Source organism: Trichosurus vulpecula, chromosome 4 (assembly GCF_011100635.1).
Source record: "Trichosurus vulpecula isolate mTriVul1 chromosome 4, mTriVul1.pri, whole genome shotgun sequence".
NCBI classification, from domain to species: Eukaryota; Metazoa; Chordata; class Mammalia; order Diprotodontia; family Phalangeridae; genus Trichosurus; species Trichosurus vulpecula.
The window spans coordinates 294,965,294-294,985,363 of NC_050576.1; the positions used below are offsets into that span (position 1 = coordinate 294,965,294).

Here is a 20,070-nt window from a genome sequence, read left to right on the forward strand (position 1 = left end):
GAAGGATCAAGCTGTGTCACTTGACATAGTGCATTTTTTTAATCCATAAGGTAAAGAAAAGAGAGAGTAGAATGACAATTTTATTTCAAAATAAAATTATAATACTTAACTTATAATTATTTATATTTAAAATGCACAGATGGGGAAAATTATACTAAAATTATTATTTTTTACTCATGTCAATTAACATACCTGATCTTTTTCATGTTAACAAATATTCGTTAAACTGTTTTTGGAAACATTTCTTCTCTCCCATTTTTCTAGTAAGATGAGACATAAGTTCTCTTATTGTCAATCTTCCAAAGAGCACAGAGGGTACGGTACTAGGCTTGAAATAATATAATGAAATAATAAAACCTGGATTCAGATCCTGACTTTATCATTTACCTCCGGCATGACTATAAGCATGTGACTTCACCTCTTTGAGAATCGGTCTCCTTATCTGGCGCCAACTTCCCAAAGTCGTTGTGAGGATTAAATGTGATAACAGAAACGGCGTTTTGCTTATTTTAAAGTGCTATATGTTCATTACCATTCAGTTTCTGTGTTTAAAAAGGAAATAACAATACCCTTTCAGTTCCCCTGGAGAAAATTCAGAGGATTAGTTGAGTTCTTAATTTTTCAAATGGAGAGTGTTATGATAACGTGTGAGGCAATGTAATGCAATAGAAAGTACCTTGGACTTTGAGTCAAAAGCCCTGGGTTCAAGGCCCAGTTCTTTCACTTACTGCCTGGCCAAACCTCAGCAAGTCAATTCAGGTTTTAGTCATATTCAGTCGTGTCCAACTGTTGGTGACCCCGTTTGGGGTTTTCATGGCAAAGATACTGGAATGGGTTGCCATTTCCTTCTCCAGCTCATTTTACAGATGAGGAAACTGAGGCAAAGAGGGTTAAGTGACTTGCCCAGGGTCACACAACTAGTAAGTGTCTGAGGTCAGATTTGAACTCAGGAAGGTGAGTCTTCCTGACTCAGGGCCTGGTGTTCTATCCACCAAGCCACCTAGCCATTTCCTCATCTGTAAAATGGGATGGATGGTGCAAGCAGTACCTGCCTCACAGAGTTGTTTTCAGGAAATTGCTTTAGAAGCCACAAAGCCCCACAAAAGGCTTGGATATTAGTATTAGGGAGTGCTGGATTTGGAGTGAGAGGACCTGGGCTCAAGCTTCTGCTCTAACACTTTCTACCTGTCTGATATTGGGCAAGCCACTCCGGCCTTTAGTTTCCTGAATTGTAAAATAACGAGGTTGATCTAAATGACTTCTAAGGACACTTCTAAATCACAAATCTAGAAATCCATTGTCAGGTTGTCTATTGTTTACATCTCTGTCCATTCCGAATTGGTTCCAAATCTGTGAGACTCCATAAACACAAGGAGGAGAGAAAGGAGAGGAGGGCATTTTTTAAAGTTGCTGTGAATCCCTTAGAATCTTTCAGAGGTTTGTTTTTTTTTTTAAACACAAGAACCTTTTGGAGACAAATGCAAAATCCTCCCCAAGTTTCAGTAGAGGTACACACTTGGGCCAGTGCCATCTCTCTCTCCTGACTCCCAGTAGCTCAAGGGCAGGCCTAGCTGGCCCTTCCCCAGCCCTGAGCTGGGAACTTCCCAATAGCACCCTAAGGACCTAGCTGTCCAATACGGCCTTTGTTGCCAGTTAGCATCTGGGCAGTATATTGAATTAACTCAGCAACGTTCTTTGGTAAACAGAAGATAGGTTGGGTTGCATAGCATAGCAAGCTGACAAGCCCTGTGTCTTTCAGGAGAAGTGTAAGGCAACATGGGAAACAAAGAAGCCTGCTGCTATTTATAGTGTCAAAATTTGCAAATTCATTGTACCGAGTGCTCATCTCCCCAAGTACGTAGGCAACAAAGCCTGCTGAAGAGTGAGTGTGTGTGTGTGTGTGTGTGTGTGTGTGTGTGACCTTTAGCCAGGTGCTGGTGCTGTGTCCTTCAGTGCTAGTGAGCGTCTTTTAGTGTATCTGAGCAAATCCAATAAAATCTATGATTGGGGAAGGGGGAGTATTGAGGACCACCACGTACAGCAAATGTAGCTTGATAGGGCTACAACATTTCTAGCTAAGCTGAACCAGATGGACTCCCCACAAACATGAACCCTAGCAAATTTAATTCTCAATCCCAACTCAGGACGCTCTTTCTTTCCCCTGGTCATTCTTTATAACAAGGGATTCTGTGTAAGGGATCAATGCTGGATCATTAAGAATTCAAACAGATCCAGCAGAAGAAAAGCCCTGTCTTAAAATAGACTTTCCACATGCACTTTTGCAGTGATTCAGCACCACCTAGGGGATATTTCAGCACACTTCTTGGCTTGTTGCTAGTTTTGGGGGGGTTTGGTTTTGTTTTCCCTTGGGCATAGTCCCTACTCTTTAAAATAACACAAAAGAAATTAAAACATCCTCTGCCTTCTCTTCACCAATCCACATATCCCTTCAAAACCTGGGCTGACAAGAAGTGTCTGATGCACTCACTGATCCCTCACTGCCTTCAGTTCACACAGTTCAGCTGTCTACACCTTTCTAATTACTTATACTTATATCAAAGGCACACTGGTGTGGTGGACAGAGGACTGGTGTTGGATTTGGAAAGACCTGTATTCCAGCCCAGCTCTCCACCTCACGTCTTTCCCTCCTCTAGTCTGTCCTTCACACAGCTGCCAAAGTGATTTTCCTAAGTTATGGGTATAACCATGTCAGCCTCCCACTCATTAGACTCCAGTGGCTCCCAATGACATCTATGATCAAATAGAAACTCCTCAGCTGGGCACTTAAAGCTTTTCAAAACTTGGCCCATTCCCACTTCTCCAACTTCTTACCTCGATGTACTCCACCTTCCAACCATTCTGGCCAGTTTTGCTGTTCCTCCCACACAATGTTCCATCTCTGATTTCTGCGCCTTGGTACCAGCTTTCTCCTCTTCCTCAATCTGAACATGTCCAGTTGTTCCAAATGATACTTATCTGACCTTGAACCTCAAATCCTTGGGAATACAGCAGTATCCTCCAGAGCACTGGTTCTATTTCCAGTCCATGCCCTGCAGCCATCACCGGGGTGAGAAATCACCATAGAGAAGGAATCTGCCTTCCTCGACACCAACTGCTACCAATGGGCAGGTGAGCCCAAAAGCCTTGGGACTGTCATCAGCCCAGTCCACCATAGTCATCATATGTGGCCCAGTAACTGCTTTTGGGGATGCTGCACCCACAGTTACTGAAGTCTTAGAAAATAGAGTTCTTGCCACTGAGTCCTTTCGACTGTTAAATCGTTCAACATCAGAAACTAATTTTAGTATCTGTTTTACTACTGCATCTAAGAACCATGAGACCGTCATATAACTTGCAGTTGAAACCTTACATATATGTTTTTTCTCCTCTCCACCCGCCCCCTCCCCCCATTAGAATGAGAACCACTCAAGCACATGGGCCACCATGGAAGACTCGGTGGGGAACACAGGGCTCAGGTCCTAGAGCATCTTCCTCTTAACTGAAGTTGGTCACCATAGTTTGGGTGTGTGTGTGGTGGGGAGGCCATGAGTCCTCATTTTTGTGATATGTGTGCAGCCCTGGCTAAGGTCTAACACTAGGAAGTCTCATAAATCAGGTGCCAACCTGCCTAGGATGCTCCCTAGGATGCTAATCCACCAGGCCCATGTCAGACGTCTGCTTACAATCCCTTGATTTATTTTTTGTATGAGATGTAACAATAAATGACCAATTTTTTGACAGACATGCCAAAATTTACACAACGAAATGAATGTTGTCCTTCAAGACACCTTGAAAGAGTAAATGTTTGCTCTGTCTAGGCTTCTACTACTCAATCTGTTTCTGATTCTCCTCTTCTGAATTACCTTATTGGTAATTTTCCAAGCCACACAAGAAATTCAGCCTCAATTATATACCGTTTTTGACCAAAAATAGTATTCTACGGCTTAATTATCCACCTCATTCCCCAGACTCAGCTCCGAATGATTTTTGGCTCTGCTATAGATCAAAAAACCCTCCTCAAAAGACAAAGAAGTGTCGCCATTAAGGATATTCAGAATGCAATTTAGGGTCTCTGCCCTCAAGGAGCCTAGAATCTATGTGAGCACAGAAAATGAATAGCTGCGGTATTACATGATGATACTCTTTATTTTCACTGAGCTTTAACTGAAATTTAGCATTTCCTTTAATTATTTAAAACTACTATTCTGAACAGTACTGAGGTTTCACTGCCACAGTGGGTCTGTGACCCAAACAAGGTTCAGAACTCCTGATCCACATAAATGATTTTCTTTCCCCATTCAAACTGTCATCTAGGAAGACTAGTCCCACTCCATGGCCATTGCTTTAAAAATTTCTAGCCCCCTCCCCCCACCCCACCGGCTTCCACATTCTTTGAAATATCCTTAGTGAGAACAAATCTTTGTCACTAAAGGGTGTATTTGATTAAATATATTATAAAATTCTTTATCTATGTATCACCTACAATATCTAACATGGTATTGCGCATACATTTGGCACTTAATCAATGTTTATCAAATTACATCAGGATAAACTTCTGTGAATGGATTATCTTCCCAAGGAGAAGTCGGCCCATACTTTTTCTGAGTACTAAGAAACCATGAGGATGGTGAGTTATATTTATAAGTGTCTTGAGGTCCTTAAACAAATAGTACCATCGGGTAAGTATTAAGAACCTCTTTTGTGTAAGACATTACTATAGGCATAGAGAGGCAATATGTCAAAGTGAATAGAGTCCTGGGCTTAGAATTAGGAAGACCTGGATTCAAATCTGAACACTTACTGGATATGTGAGCCTGAGTAAGTCTCTTAATTTCTGTTAACCTCAATTTCTTTGCCCCTAAAATAAGGATAAAAACCCTATAATATTTATTGCTTACTTCATTGTTGTGGGGATGAAATAAGATATATATATATATATATATGTATGTATGTATGTATGTATGTATGTATGTATACAGTGCTTTGGGAACCTTAAAGTGCTATGTGCCAGTTATTACTAGTAATATTAATGCTGCACAAACCCAGAGGAAGAGAATTATTCCAAAACATGTATAAGGAAAGCCTCAAAGAAAAACACATCTTGGGCACAATTTCAACTAGAATTCCTAGGAAACTAACCATGGGACAGCCCTTCCCCACAAGATGTCAGATGATATTTGATGTGGAAATGCACACTGGCAGGGACCATAGCTCTCAGGTAATAGAAGGAAATAAACAAAGTTGTTACTTTTTTAAATGGGGGAGCTTAAAAGTTATTTTATTAACAAAATAAGATCACTAAAGCAAAGAATTAGAAAAGAATGAAGAATTAGGCCAGAATGACTTGGGAGAGAATTAACAGCTTACCATGAGGTACAAAATCCTACCCAAGCAACAAACACTCTGAAAATTAGAATGTGCCAAATAAATTAGTGACTCCACGAAACAAGAAATATTTTAAAATAAAATCAAGACCGGATGATGGAAGAAAATGTAAGATATCATATAAAAACAAATGATTTGGCAAAGAGATCAAGGAGGGATAATTTATGCATCATTGAATATCTAAAAGCCATGACTAAAGAGCCTAGATATCATATTTCAAGAAATCATGGAGGAAGATTGCTCATATTTCTTAGAACTAGAAAGCAAAGTAAAAATAAAACAATCCACTAGTCATCTCTTGAACGAAATCTCAAAATGAAAAATCTCAGGAATATCATAGCAAAAATTCAGAGATTCCAGGATAAGATAAAAATACCGTAAGCAGCTGTACTGAGGAGTCACAGTCAATTATTAATCAAGATCCAGCAGCCACCACTCTAAAGGAGTGGATAGTTTAGAATATTATATGTGTGTGTATGTATATATGTATATATATATATATATATAGACACATACACAAATACATGCATACACATATATACACATAAATGCATACATATACACATGAACACACACATATATATCAAAATACACCAGCTTATAAACAAGAATCTCTCATCTGGAAAAACAATATACTCTTAGAGGGGGAAAAAATGTATCCTCAACAAAATAGAGGACTTCTAAGTATTCTTGCCAGAGCTGAGTAGATACTTTGAAATATAAACACAGGAGTCAAGAGAAACAAATAAAAAATCTGAGCAAGTAATGATGAGACTATACAAGGATAAAGTGTTTACATTCTAACAAGGGGATACTATATAAGTAGGTCCACAGAGGTCATAGGAGGAGGAAAATAAGAAAGAGGGCCTGGGAATAGTTTTGTTATATTTTGGTGATCTTAAGAGAGCAAGAGGGGGGAAGGAACAGATTAGGAGAGAAAAAAAGGCTGGATAGGGGAAATTATTTCACATAATTGGAATGTCTAAACGTGGAGGAAGCGGGGGACACTTGAACCTCACTTGCATCTTAACTGGCCGAAGGAGGGCACACACACACACGCGCACACCAAACTAACCATGGAACAGCCCTTCCCCACAAGATGGTCAGATAATATTTGATGTGGAAATGCACACAGGCAGGGACCACAGCTCTCAGGCTAAAGAAGGAAGTAAACAAAGGCTTTGATGGAAAGGGAGCTCTGGGCCCTTTCAAGAACCTTAGAAATTGGAAGCACTCATTCTTTACTGTGATTTGAAACTTTTAACAGCTTTACTCTCTTGTCCCCTCCCCCTACCATGTCTTAATTTTTTTTTAATGCTGAAAACCTAAGTGTTGTATTTTCCAGAACTGATAAATTCACAGCTCCAATAATGGCGCATTAGTGTGTCTCCGAACCTTTTTGATCATGTAACCACATCGAAAATAAAAGTTTGGGCATATGCCCTCTAATATGCATATATTTACTTATTTGTAAATACATATATACTATTCTACTAACATACATTATAAAACTTACAAAAATAGAAATTAAGGATAATAATCACAATAGCTAGCGTTTATATAGCCTTAGTAAGGGCCCGAAACATACTATCTCATTTGATGCTCACAAACCTCCTGTGAAATAGGTGCTATCATCCCCACTTTACAGGGGAGGAAACTGAGGCTGAGAGCTTAGGGGCCTTGTTTCATGGACTGAGATTGCCCAAGATAAGATTTGATGAGATAAAGAAGAAATAACATTTGATCTTAAATCAATGTCACTGCAATTTAGTGAGGGTTAGTGCTATGGTCAAACCTCTGCTTTTGAAAAATCATTTTCGTGGCTGTGGGTAGTGGAGAGGGGAGATATAAGAACAATTAGGAGTCCAAGCAAAAGGCAACAAGGGCTTGACCCTGGGAAGTGACTGTGTGAATAGGGAGATGGGGAAAGATGGGAGAGAAACTGTTCCAGTAGAAGTGACAAGGTTTAGCAAGTTTGGATATGTGGGTGAGAGAGGGTAACAAGTTGAAGATGACACTTGGGTTTGTGAACCTTGGTGGCTCAAATGATGGTGGTCTGGACAGAACAGGGAAATCTGAAAGAGGGGCAGCTTTCTGGGGAAAGATATCAGATCTGTGATTAAAAAAATACATCAATCCCAGCTTATTCAACCTATGTGACTCACTTTATCCCTACCAACCTGTCATTCCCCTGGGGTGCAGAGCCCACCATCTGATCTCTAACATTTGGTGTTGGTGCCTGAGGCACATATCCTTCCCACATGGGTCACAATGACATAGGGGACACTGGTAGACTTGAAGTCAGGAAAGCTTCAGTTTAAATCGTGCTTTAGATGCTCACAATTTTATGACCTGAGCAAGTCACTTAACCTTCTAGCTCTTAATAACTGCACTGATGGTCTTTTTCTTCTTTTTTTACCCAAAAAACTGGGACAAGAGTTGGCAACACCTGTTCCATCTACCTAGAAGCCACCATGAAATTCTTTAAAAAGCAGCCTAAATTCTTATTATTCATTCTTGTTTTTAAGCTGTAGTATGCATGCACAAATACAAATCATACTCAAGTAGGCAAAGAATTTGTTTTCAGCTGTGGGAAGCAGCCCTGGTGTGGACACTCCCTCCATTACGGCAAATTACAACCCTTTTGTGACTTAGTAGTGCAATATAAGTACTTTATAGAGGGAAAACCCAAGTTGGTGGCTAGGCGGTGCAGTGGATAGCGCTAAGAACAGCCCCTGTGCCAGCGTTGTAAAGCACTTGGCACTGTGCTTGGCACACAGTGAGTACTATGTAAATGTCAGCTATTATTCTTATCATCCTCACCATCATTGTTTCTACCACTTAAAGCAGCTCCTGGCAAGCAGAGCAGCAGCTTCCATTAGGAAGCTCCGTTTCTAATATGTCATACTTGTGGAGAAGATTGAGAGTCAACTTCTAATAGCAAGTATAGATCAAAATTTAACATAACTCAAACTGAGCAGGGCATAACTATAACTTGTTATACATCTTGGCATTTTGATGGTACATTAAATACAAAACATTTTTAATGATATTTTATCTGCTTTGAAATTTTTATTTAAATTAATTAAAAGAAAATTCCTTAGCTAAAATTCTTCCAGTTTGATATGGTAATTCTTAGCGGTGCACACTTCTAATTATATCATCTGTTTCAGTGAGCTATCCAGAAAACTCTCCTTTGGCAGTAGATTTAGGAACAAAAGTCAGGCTTTAGTAAATACTACAATCCATCCATGTGTTCCTTTTCATAATGGAAACTCATTCCCCATGAAATCTTCCTTTTATTTTAACATCTTATGCTGCAAATCCAGGAGCAGTGGGGAAAGCTTCTTGTGAGAAGATTTTGTTCTTCAGAAACGTGACTGCAAGGCTCATATCCAATTTCTTAATCTCCCAGGTATTGACCTTACAAGAGAAATGACGCAAAAGTCAGTTTTTACCAAAAAACAATAACAAAACAACACAAACCAGCTGGCTTAGAGAAAAAGACACGTATGTAAGGACATAACTGTAGACACAACTGCTGCTTTCTACGAACTTGTATTAGATCATCAAAAAGGATATATTTTTGAAGTGATACAAGCTTGTAGTGTCAAGTTTGGAGGGGAAATCCCTCCACAAAACAGAAAATTTTAAATGTCTTTTAGGTAACAAACAGGCTCTCCTTCTTTAGTGGGAGAACATGAGGCATGAATAATATCTAAAGGAGAGACACCAAACTACAACCATTTAAATTCTTCCTGGCCATGCCTTTCACATCTTAACAATAGACTTGGGGCTCTTTCAGGCTCTCTCCAAACCTCAACAGAGTTGAAGTGCACTGTAGCACGTAATGTGTGTCATATTGTAAATGTTCCCTAACGCTATATTTTCAGGTTCAGTTTCATTTTAGGTACATGATCAACAAAGAGGGTGGAATTCAGTTGGGGAACAACATGAAACATAAACCTTCCTTACAAACTTTTTGACAAATTAAAAGGAATCTACAGAGTTACTATGAGATTTTCATGCTGAGAATGAAGCTACTAAAAGGGTGGTTTGTAGAAAGAATACAAGGAAAGACCAGTTCAAGTGTGCATACATTGCCCAGAATGTTTTAATGTCTCTGACAGCTAAGGCAAAAGGGTGTACAAAGCACACCACCCCGATCACCATTTCTCCTCACTCTGTAAACCACTCAGCCCAATGACGGGCACACAGCAGGTGTTTAATAAATGCCTGTTCTCTTCCCTTCCCCCCAGACCTCAATGGAGACAGCCCAGGACCTTGAACACAAAAGCCTTAGGAAAGGCAGAGCTTCCAAGCCAGTGTTCACAGTCATCGTTCTGTGGAGAGGCCACCTGATAAGTACTCCTGCACGGGCTACAATCACAGCTTCTAAAGATCCAAAATAGGAAGTTCTGCCATCAAGGTCTTTGGCGGTGTCAGATGGCTCCATGTTAGAAACTGATATTATTTTGTCAATGGAAATGTCATGAAAGAAGAGACATTCTCATCAGCACTGTCACTGTACCCTAAGGATCATGAAACCTTAACATCTGACTTGCAGCTGAAACTTTCCATGTGGGTTATCTTCTCCAATAGAATGTGAGTTCCTCGAGAGCAAGGACTATCTTGTTTTTCTGTATCTACCAAGCACTTTGCACAGGGTTTTGTAAATAGTAGGCACTCAATAAATGCTTCATTCATTCATAGCTGTCACACTTTCCCTAGGGAAATGTACTCCATAATTGATCCCCACTTTTGTCTCATGAAACAAAACTTCAGTATCATAACTTCCAGGGTCATGGACTTGTTTACAATGTGCAAGAAACAGAGTTAAATGAAATAAAGAAGGTATTCAGCTAAAGGACTACTTTACCACTCTTAAAAATAGCCCAGGAAGTCAATCTAATACAAGAGTTCTTAACCTTTTTTGTTTTGTGGAACTCTTTGGTAGTCTGGTGTAGCCTATGTAGCCCTTCTCAAAATTATGTTAGTAAATACATAAAAGACCTTATGTTACAAAAGAATCCAATTGTCCTGAAATACCATCATCAAGAAACAAGCTAACTCCAGATGTAATAGCTCCTACCCAGGCCCTCTACAACCCCAGTAACATTTTTTTCTCTAACTTCATTGGTAGCAGTTATTTTTAAGTAATGAGCATTTGAATTTTATCTTCTTACCAAGATCACATGAAAACCCAGGGCTTTTAAGTGACGCATCTTTATTCCCAGCCCTCCTCTGGGGTGAGTGGTGCCAAAACAGAAAGCAGATCTAGAAACACAGAGCAAAGCCACTCTGCAAACAAAATAAACAATACAAGAAAACAGTCACTGTAAAGATCCTAGTGTCACAGATTTAGAGCTGGAAGGGAACTCTGAGGCTCTCTAGTCCAGTCCCCTCATTTTAAAGGTGGAGAAACTGAGGCCCAGAAGGGAAGTGACTTGTCCAAGGTTATATGGCTAGTAATTATGAGGAGTGGGATTTGAACTCAGGTCCTTTGGCTTCCAAGTCATTGGCCATTCCATTATACTATACTGCCTCCAAAAGATAGTATCATTTTAACTGTCACCATAATAGAAACTACCTGTGAGAACAATTTGAAAATAATACAAATGTTAGATGAGCAGTAGTAGTAGAATGGTACAGTGGGGCAATGAAGTGGGCTAGGAATCAAAAGATCACAGTCTTACTTCTAGTCTTGCTTCAAATATCAACTCCCTGTGTGATGTAGAGCAAGTCACTTAAACCACCCAAGCCTCTGCTTCCTAAGGTTTAAAACGAAATTGGAACAGATGACTAATAAGGTCTCTTTTGGCTATAGAAAGTTAAGATTTTAGACTCTGGTTTTTTTCATATAAGAAGTTCATTTTAGAGTGTTTACAATAGTACTATACATACAATAATCACTCCGCAAGTGTTTCTGAGACATAGTTAAAAAGAAAAAAGTTGAGTGCTTTATTATCTTTCCTCAAGTATTCTTTTATTCTACAAATGTTCCCAACTTTAGAAATATACATTTTATACACTATTCCAAATGTTCAAAACAGAGAATTAAAACAGTTAAGTTAGGGGACAATTATTATAAGAAGGATTCTTCCATTTAAAAAAAGGATTCTCTGCTCCTCTGAAGTATATAATGCTTTATTTTGTTGACTACATGAGAGGTTTGAAGAAACTAGAAATAGCTGCCAACAGAACATCTCTGAAGTCATAGTGTACGTCATTAGGAAAACAGAATTGGCTGCAGAAACTCCACTTACGACTTCGAAAAAAAGTGTTCAACCAGTAAGAGCAAACTTTCCCAGGAAGCTAAAAAAGGGGCTAAGTATTGTTGTGCCAAAGTGTCACTGAAATCTGGCCTGAATATCAACTTTGGCAAGTGTGGCAAATAAAGACTAGTAATCCCCAAACAGACCACAATGATGTGCACCATGACTGGGAAGCACGAGCATGAACAATGCTGAATAGTCCTCAATGTCACCTCTTTCTCCCCAAAGGATCATCTCGGTCCCAACTACAAGGGGACAAAATGGTAAAAGCTTTGGGGAAAATCCCAGGGGGATGTCTAAATGATCCCCCTTTTAATTCCTTATCACGAACTAGCAGGCAGCAGTGAAGAGTTTGGAAAAGACATATTTGTTTGATTGGCCAAGAAAAAAAAAACCCAAAAGGTGGCCTGATTTTCCCTTGCTTTTCATCATTATTCTCCATGCTATGCATTCTGAAACGTGGAGCTCAGTGACAAAATAAAAGCAGTCATCACAGCTCACAGCCGCTAGAACTGAGCTACTGCTAATCTGGAAGACTATAGGAGGGCTTTTTTTGCCCCCAAAGGAAGGTTCAGCTCAATGCCAAATCTATCTCCTCCTCTTCCTAACCTTTATTGCCAACAGCTGATTCTTCTTAGTCCAGTAATTACCATTATCACTATGGCAGCCAGGTGACAAAGCGCATAGAGCACTGGACCTAGAGTGAGGAAGATCTGAGTTCAAACTTGACCTCAGACCAGTGCTCACTGTGTGAATCTGAGAAAGCCACTTTATCTCTGTCTGCCTTAGTTTCTTCAGCTGTAAAATGGGGATAATAATAGCATCTACCTCCCAAGGTTACTGTGAGGATAAAATGAAATAATATTTGTAAAGTGCTTTGCAAACCTCAAAGCACTGTATGAATGCTAGTTTATTCTTATTATAATCCACAGTAATGCAGTGAAGAAGAAAGTCAATAAATCTGCGTGAGAATACAGGAAGGAAGATTTCCTTGAGAAAAGAGAAAATCCTTTCAAGGAAAAGAGGCAACAATTGTAAAAGATAGCAAAAATATCTTGCTAGGTTTTCATGTGTACATATGCCTCAAAGGGAAAAGTCGTCGTCTGACAACAGAGGGCATCTTTTTCCAAAACAAATGTACTCTATGTTCTAGAAGGAAGGTATAAATATGAAGGGACAAAGACACAAGTTGTGGTTTCTTGACTTCCAAAATATGACACAATATTACTTCATTTATAAAAATTAAAGTCCATCTATCTTTTACCATACTTAGTAAAGTCAAATACAGAGTGTACACATGACGACATTTGTGAAGACGGCTATTTTATAAGCTCAGAGTGCTTCTCGTAGAAGTTAGCACAATTCCTATTCATAGCTGCCACTCAATTACTATTTATGGAATGAAGTGGAAAGAACATTGGAACCAGTCAGGCAAGCTGGGCTCTGGTCCTGGCTCTGCCGTTAACCACACAACCTCCTGGTATCTTGGTCAAATATGGTAGCTGGACTAGAGCAGGCCCCTTTCTACTCTAAATTCGATGAACTGATAAATTATCACTGTTACTGCCAGCATTGTGAAGCATTCTGGTATTAGACTAAGAATACAAAGAGTACGGCAAATAAAGAGCACGATCCAGTGACCTGATAATATCCGGTTCAGCTATGAACGCATCTGCTTCAGATACTGGAAATACTTTGCTTCTCTTAGAATCCATTCTCAATTCAAAATCTGAAAGAAAAGCATTCACATATTAAATTGTCAAGCATTAACCAAAATGAAAACCTAATCTACTTCAAAAATCAATGCTGGAGAAAATCCACCAATCTTTTACTTGTAATCTACCTTAGTTCTGAGAAAGTGTTAGCTGTTGGGACCTAGGACTGGGATGGAGAAAGGAATGTTAAACGCAAAAGGAGAAAGAATGAAAACAGTAAAAACATGGCTAGCTTATTCTAAGTACTATAGAAAAAGCTAATACATTGCTCCACAGTGAAAATTAAGCACAAATTTGTTAAGTTCCTTTTTAATGTTAAGCTCTGGTAAAATAAATTTAAAAAACAATGACAAGATTTTAAACAAATCAGAATTGATTAGACTGGTTTTTAGATATGTTTGAAAAACCTCAAGCAGACTGACCAAGAACAGAATGTTTGATACTTCATTTCATACTTTGCCTCTCAGCATTTTCCAGTAACTGATATTGAATTAAGTACTTTTACACTATGGAGTTGTTTATTTCACAAGAAAATTACAGGACAAGCACTGTTAATACAGGCTACCATTTCACATGTAGATGCTTTTAAAAAACCCATCAGCTGCACCTACTTTAGATGTCAGTGACAGAAGGCAAGAACTCCTTTGTATTAGTGAGATGTGAAAGCACTCCATAAACTTTAAAGGGCCAAGAGGCTGTAAAGATAAGTTATTGTTAGCGTGCCATAAATTTGGTACAGGATTGCTTCATTTTCTTGCTGTTTAAGTATCTCTACCCTTCCTTTTAAATGCTGTTTGTTACATTTTACATTGTTATACATTATGTTTTAAGTCCAAAGTGAAAGGGTAGGCATGTGTATCTTCTCTGTTATGTTGTATCTTGTATAGCCAGGAAAAAAAAGAATTCACTTAATGAACAAAACTAATTAGGAAAATTACAAGACCATTGGCTAAGAGGCTATAAGTTTAACAGTATAAGTTAACAAGCTCTTCTTTAAATGAGAAAAATATTAATATAAAGAAGTAAACAATTCCCTTACCAACAAAATAATTATGTGGCAGCTGTACATTTTTTAAAAATAGTCTCTTATTTTCCAAAAGGTTTAACAACATTTCTTCAATGTCTACATGTGAACGAAATGGGGCTGAAGAGCATTCCCTCAATGTTATAGCTGTGGACTTAAGGACTGAGGTGCCTTCAAGTTCCAAGCAAGCATTCACCTGATGGAGCATATACTCAGTCCTCTCACTTTCAGTACCTAGAAAACATAGGGGAAATCATTTGAAAATATGAAAAGTCTAGAATTTCAAGGGAAATGTAGGAGGAAAAAAGCAGGAAAAAAGGGGGAAGAATATTTATAGACCTCAAATTATAATAAATAGCAATAACCATCAAAACTATTAAGTACTGGCTAAAAAACATAACAGTAGATCAGTGAAACAAACCAGATAATAAAGAATCAGATACAACTGAACTCATCTCAAGAATGAATTATTTGGGAAAGAACTCCTTATTTGAAAGAACTACTGGTAAAACTGTAAAGCAGCTGTCTTCCCTTTCTCAGACAAACTCCTTGAAAATGAGGCCTATCTTCATGGCCTGAAATCTTGCTTCTGATCTCAACACTTAAAAGCAACTTCTCTAAGTTACTAAAAGAGCAAATACGTAGTTCCAAATACATGAATGTAAAAAGTTTTCGCAGGAACAAAACCGATGCAATGAGAATAAAAAAAAAATTCTTGACTGGAAAAATTTTGCATCAAATATCTGATATTTGGCCCAAGCACTCTGGAAAGCAATTTGGAATCATGCTAAGAAAATATCTAAGAATGTCCTAGAGACATCACTGCTAGGTATATACACCTGAAGAATGTCAGAGACAAAGAAAGGCGGGGTCCACCCTGACTCTACATTCAGTTATTTCAAGTCCCTCGGACAAAAGTGGCCCCTCTCAGCTGGCCTCACCACTGTTCTCCTTGACTGTGATTCCAAATCAATGTCTGCTAATGAGAAAAGTCTCACCCTCCTATGTCTCACTGCATGCTCACTCCCATCCCTCACAGCCCTTCTTTAGGGCATTGTACCCTCTGGCGCTCCACACAATTTCCAACAAATTGCAACTGATCAATCTCTTTGCCATTTCAGGCACATTGCCACCCTGGCTTACCCCTAGCCCTTAACAACCTCTCTTCCTTTGAGGTCCACTCCATTCATCCTTATGGTCATCCAGTTCAAATTCTTGCTGTAGTGATCTACCATCCTCAAAGTATTTTGTCTTCTTTTCTCAGGATTTAGTACTTAGTTCAGACTTCCTGTTATCATACTCAGGGCTTTCACATCAATGTCCCCTCAGATACTCTGGCTTCCTAGTTTAGCAATGTTCCCAACTCCCATAACCACTTTAATTTCACATTAGCCACAAAAAGGTATGGTCACAGCCTTGATGTAACCACTACCTAAAAACCGATCCACCCCCTTTACCCAGAACTCTGAAGTTCCTATCTTCAACCACAACATTCTATCTTTCAATCTCTTTCTCTGCCTCTGTAGAAGGAACACTGATGTCCTAAGGCCCTGCCAGATAGGCTGACCTAGCTTTTCCTCTGTCCCTACAAAAAGCAAACAGGCTAGTTTTTCCTTACAAGGTATTGAAATTGTGTTCTAGACATATTTGGCCCAGGGGACTAATGTTTCCAAGCAGATAATATATAAAGCCAGCTCATTAGGAGTCAGGTCCTACTCCCTCAAGCTTCTCACTGGTCATTCCAGCATGATCAACACAGAGGCAGGGAACTGGGTCTCACTGAATCAATTCTATGTCCTTGGATGTTATATGAACATCACATTTTCTTCAAACCAAAAAAACCAATCCATCAGATTGTCCTGGTCTACAATAACCTCAATCCTCCTAAATCCATTCTTAAGATCTTCACCTTGATCTACAATCTCTCCAATCTCTCCAACCATCCTAGCTCTCTCATCTCATCACCACTGGGCCCTGATCTCATCTCCCTCACTTTATATTCTTGTCCATATTCAACCTATTCAATCAAATACTATCAGCTACTCTTGAATCCCTTGCCCCTTTGTTCTACACCCAACCACATTGTGCTAGTCTCAATTTGGGATATTTCTACTCTCCTCCTCCACTCCTACTCACATGCTCCTGGAAGCTGTCAGAAAAAGACAAGCAACCATGCCAACCAGATTCACTACAAATCTGCAATAGTTTGTAATAATATTACTTAGGCCTCCAATACTACACCACAATAATTTAGTTCCTCTCTAACTGACATCATACTCGCCACACAGGCTATTCCAAACCTCCCAAACTGATTAGTTTCCCCTCTTCTCTTTACTTTTTTTTTCTTTTGGAGTTTAAATCATTATTCATTTATTTAAAATGTTTAGTTTTTAGCATTAATTTTCACAAGTTTGAATTACAAATTTTCTCCCCATTTCTACCCTCCCCCCCGACTCCAAGACAGCACATATTCTGATTGCCCCGTTCCCCAGTCAGCCCTCCCTTCTGTCACCCACTCCCCCCCATCCCCTTTTCCCTTACTTTCTTGTAGGGCAATATAGATTTCTATGCCCCGCTACCTGTAGATTTTATTTCCTAGTTGCATGCAAAAAATTTTTTTGAACATCTTCTTGTAAAATTTTGAGTTCCAAATTCTCTCCCCTCTTCCCTCCCCACTCACCCTCCCTAAGAAGGCAAGCAATTCAACATAGGTCACATGTATATCATTATGCAAAACCCTTCCACAATACTCATGTTGCGAAACACTAACTATATTTTGCTCCTTCCTATCCTATCCCCCTTTATCCAATTTTCTCCCTTGAATCTGTCCCTTTTCAAAAGTGTTTGCTTTTGATTATCCCCTCCCCCTATCTGCCCTCCCTTCTATAGTACCCTCTTTTTTATCTCCTTCCTCCTTCTTTCCCGTGGGGTAAGATACCCAATTGAGTGTGTATGTTATTCCCTCCTCAGGTCAAATCCAATGAGAGCAAAATTCATTCATTCCCCCTCACCTGCCCCCTCCTCCCTCCCAACTGAAATGCTATTTCTTGCCACTTTTATGTGAGATAATTTATCCCATTCTCTCTCTCCCTTTCTCCCTCTTTCAATATATTCCTCTCCCATCCCTTGATTTGATTTTTTTTAGATATCATCCCTTCATATTCAATTCACCCTGTGCCCTCTCTTTCTGTCTCTCTCTCTCCCCCATATCTATATCTCTATATATATATCTATATCTATCTATCTATCTATCTATATATATGTATATTCCCTTCAGCTACCCTAATACTGAGGTCTCATGAATTATACACATCATCTTTCCATACAGGAATGTAAACAAAACAGTTCAACTTTAGTAAGTCCCTTGTGATTTCTCTTTCTTGTTTACCTTTTCATACTTCTTTTGATTCTTGTGTTTGAGAGTCAAATTTTCTATTCAGTTCTGGTCTTTTCACTGAGAAAGCTTGAAAGTCCTCTATTTTATTGAAAATCCATATTTTGCCTTGGAGCATGATACTCAGTTTTGCTGGGTAGGTGATTCTTGGTTTTAATCCTAGCTCCATTGACCTCCGGAATATCATATTCCAAGCCCTTCGGTCCCTTAATGTGGAAGCTGCTAGATCCTGTATTATCCTGATTATTTTTCCACAATACTCAAATTGTTTCTTTCTGGCTGCTTGCAGTATTTTCTCCTCGATCTGGGAGCTCTGGAATTTAGCAACAATATTCCTAGGAGTTTTCTTTTGGGGATCTTTTTCAGGAGGTGATTGGTGAATTCTTTCAATTTCTATTTTACCCTCTGGCTCTAGAATATCAGGGCAGTTCTCCTTGATGATTTCTTGAAAGATGATGTCTAGGCTCTTTTTTTGATCATGGCTATCAGGTAGTCCAATAATTTTTAAATTATCTCTCCTGGATCTATTTTCCAGGCCAGTGGTTTTTCCAAAGAGATATTTCACATTGGTTTCCACTTTTTCATTCCTTTGGTTCTGTTTTATAATATCTTGATTTCTCATAAAATCACTAGCTTCTACTTGCTCCAATCTAATTTTTAAGGTAGTATTTTCTTCAGTGGTCTTTTGGACCTCCTTTTCCACTTGGCTAATTCTGCCTTTCAAGGCATTCTTCTCCTCATTGGCTTTTTGGAGCTCTTTTGCCACTTGACTTAGTCTATTTTTTAAGTTGTTATTTTCTTCAGTATTATTTTGGGTCTCCTTTAGCATGTCATTGACTTGTTTTTCATGGTTTACTCGCATCATTCTCATCTCTCTTCCCAATTTTTCCTCTACTTCTCTAACTTGCTTTTTCAAATCTTTTTTGAGCTCTTCCATGGCCTGAGGCCAGTTCATGTTTTTCTTGGAGGCTTTTGAGGTAGGCTCTTTGACTTTGTTGACTTCTTCTGGCTGTATGTTTTGGTCTTGTCATCAAAGAAAGATTCCAAAGTCACTGTCTGAATCTGAGTCCGTTTTCACTGCCTGGCCATGTTCCCAGCCAACTACTTGACCCTTGAGTTTTTCATCGGGATATGACTGCTTGTAGAGTAGAGAGTACTTTGTTCCAATCTTGAGGGGATGCGCTGTTGTTTTCAGAGCTATTTCTCACAGCAAACTCTACCCCAGTAGCACTCCTCCTCCCCCAAGAACCACCAACCGGGACCTGACTCAGATCTTAAGCAGGCTGTGCACTCCTGCTCTGATCCGCCACTTAACTCCTCCTACCAGGTAGGCCTGGGGCCGGAAGCAACTGCAGCTGTAGTTCTGTAGCTGCACCAACTCCACTGCCCCCAGGGTGGTAGCCGAACCGAGAACTCCTTTCAACCTGTCCCTGCAGCTTTTCCCACTAACCTCATATGTTGTCTTTGGTGTTTGTGGGTTGAGAAGTCTGGTAACTGCCACAGCTCACTGATTCAGGCGCTAGGGCCTGTTCCGCCCAGCTCCTGGTCTGGTTGGTCTGGGTGCAGCCCACACTCGGCTCTGTTCCGCTCTGCTTCCAGTTTCGTGCATGATAGACCTTACCCAGCTACCATCCAGGCTGTCCTGGCCTGGAGGCCTGCTTCCCTCTACTATTTTGTGGGTTCTGCAGTTCTAGAATTTGTTCAGAGCCATTTTTTATAGTGTTTGGATGGTCCTGGAGGAGAGCCCTAGGCAAGTCCCTGCTTTCCAGCCACCATCTTGGCTTCTCCCCACTCTCCCCTCTTTTCAACAAAGAGGATAATCTCCTACTTTATTTAAAAGAAAATTCCACAGAGGGGAACCATTCTAGGCTTGGCTCTTGTTCTCTACTCCACACTTCAAAATCCTTCACTATTTCCCACTCTCATCCTCCTTTGCTCAAGTCTACAATGAATAGGTAGCCCTTCTCCTTGCTGAGACCCCTCCTCTTGTTTTCTTGATGCTATGCTCTCCCCTCTCGTCTAGGAGCTTGCTTATCTCATCTTCAATATCTCCTTAACCATCGATTCCTAGGTATTTGCTAACTTGCCTGGTTTCAACTCCGTGGAACAACATGCCCCTCCTAGGATAAGCTTGTCACTTCTAATACCTCACCAGCATGCTGTTAATATCAAGTCTTGATTGACTCCATCTCCTCTCCCCTCTGAATGGAGGGCTGGAGGGGGGAATACCAAATTTCTCCCTAAGTCTTGCTTTATAGAGGGCAGAAACTGCATTCA

At 39.7% G+C, this 20,070-nt stretch overlaps 1 protein-coding gene across 2 annotated transcripts in view; it reads right to left on the minus strand.

Annotated features, from left to right (window-relative positions):
• Positions 1–8,435: 8,435 nt before the first annotated feature.
• The window catches only part of FASTKD2 (FAST kinase domains 2), a 32,024-nt gene continuing 20,389 nt past the window's right edge, over positions 8,436–20,070 (minus strand). The window contains exons 10-13 of one of the 2 annotated variants that reach the window (XM_036757115.1): positions 14,415–14,633; positions 13,302–13,389; positions 10,572–10,686; positions 8,436–8,808 (exon numbers count right to left, since the gene is read on the minus strand). In XM_036757115.1, the coding sequence (XP_036613010.1) occupies positions 8,698–8,808; positions 10,572–10,686; positions 13,302–13,389; positions 14,415–14,633 (533 nt within the window). In that variant the 3' untranslated portion in view covers positions 8,436–8,697. The remainder of the gene's footprint in view (positions 8,809–10,571; positions 10,687–13,301; positions 13,390–14,414; positions 14,634–20,070) is intronic. The other variant, XM_036757114.1, reaches the window with a different exon arrangement.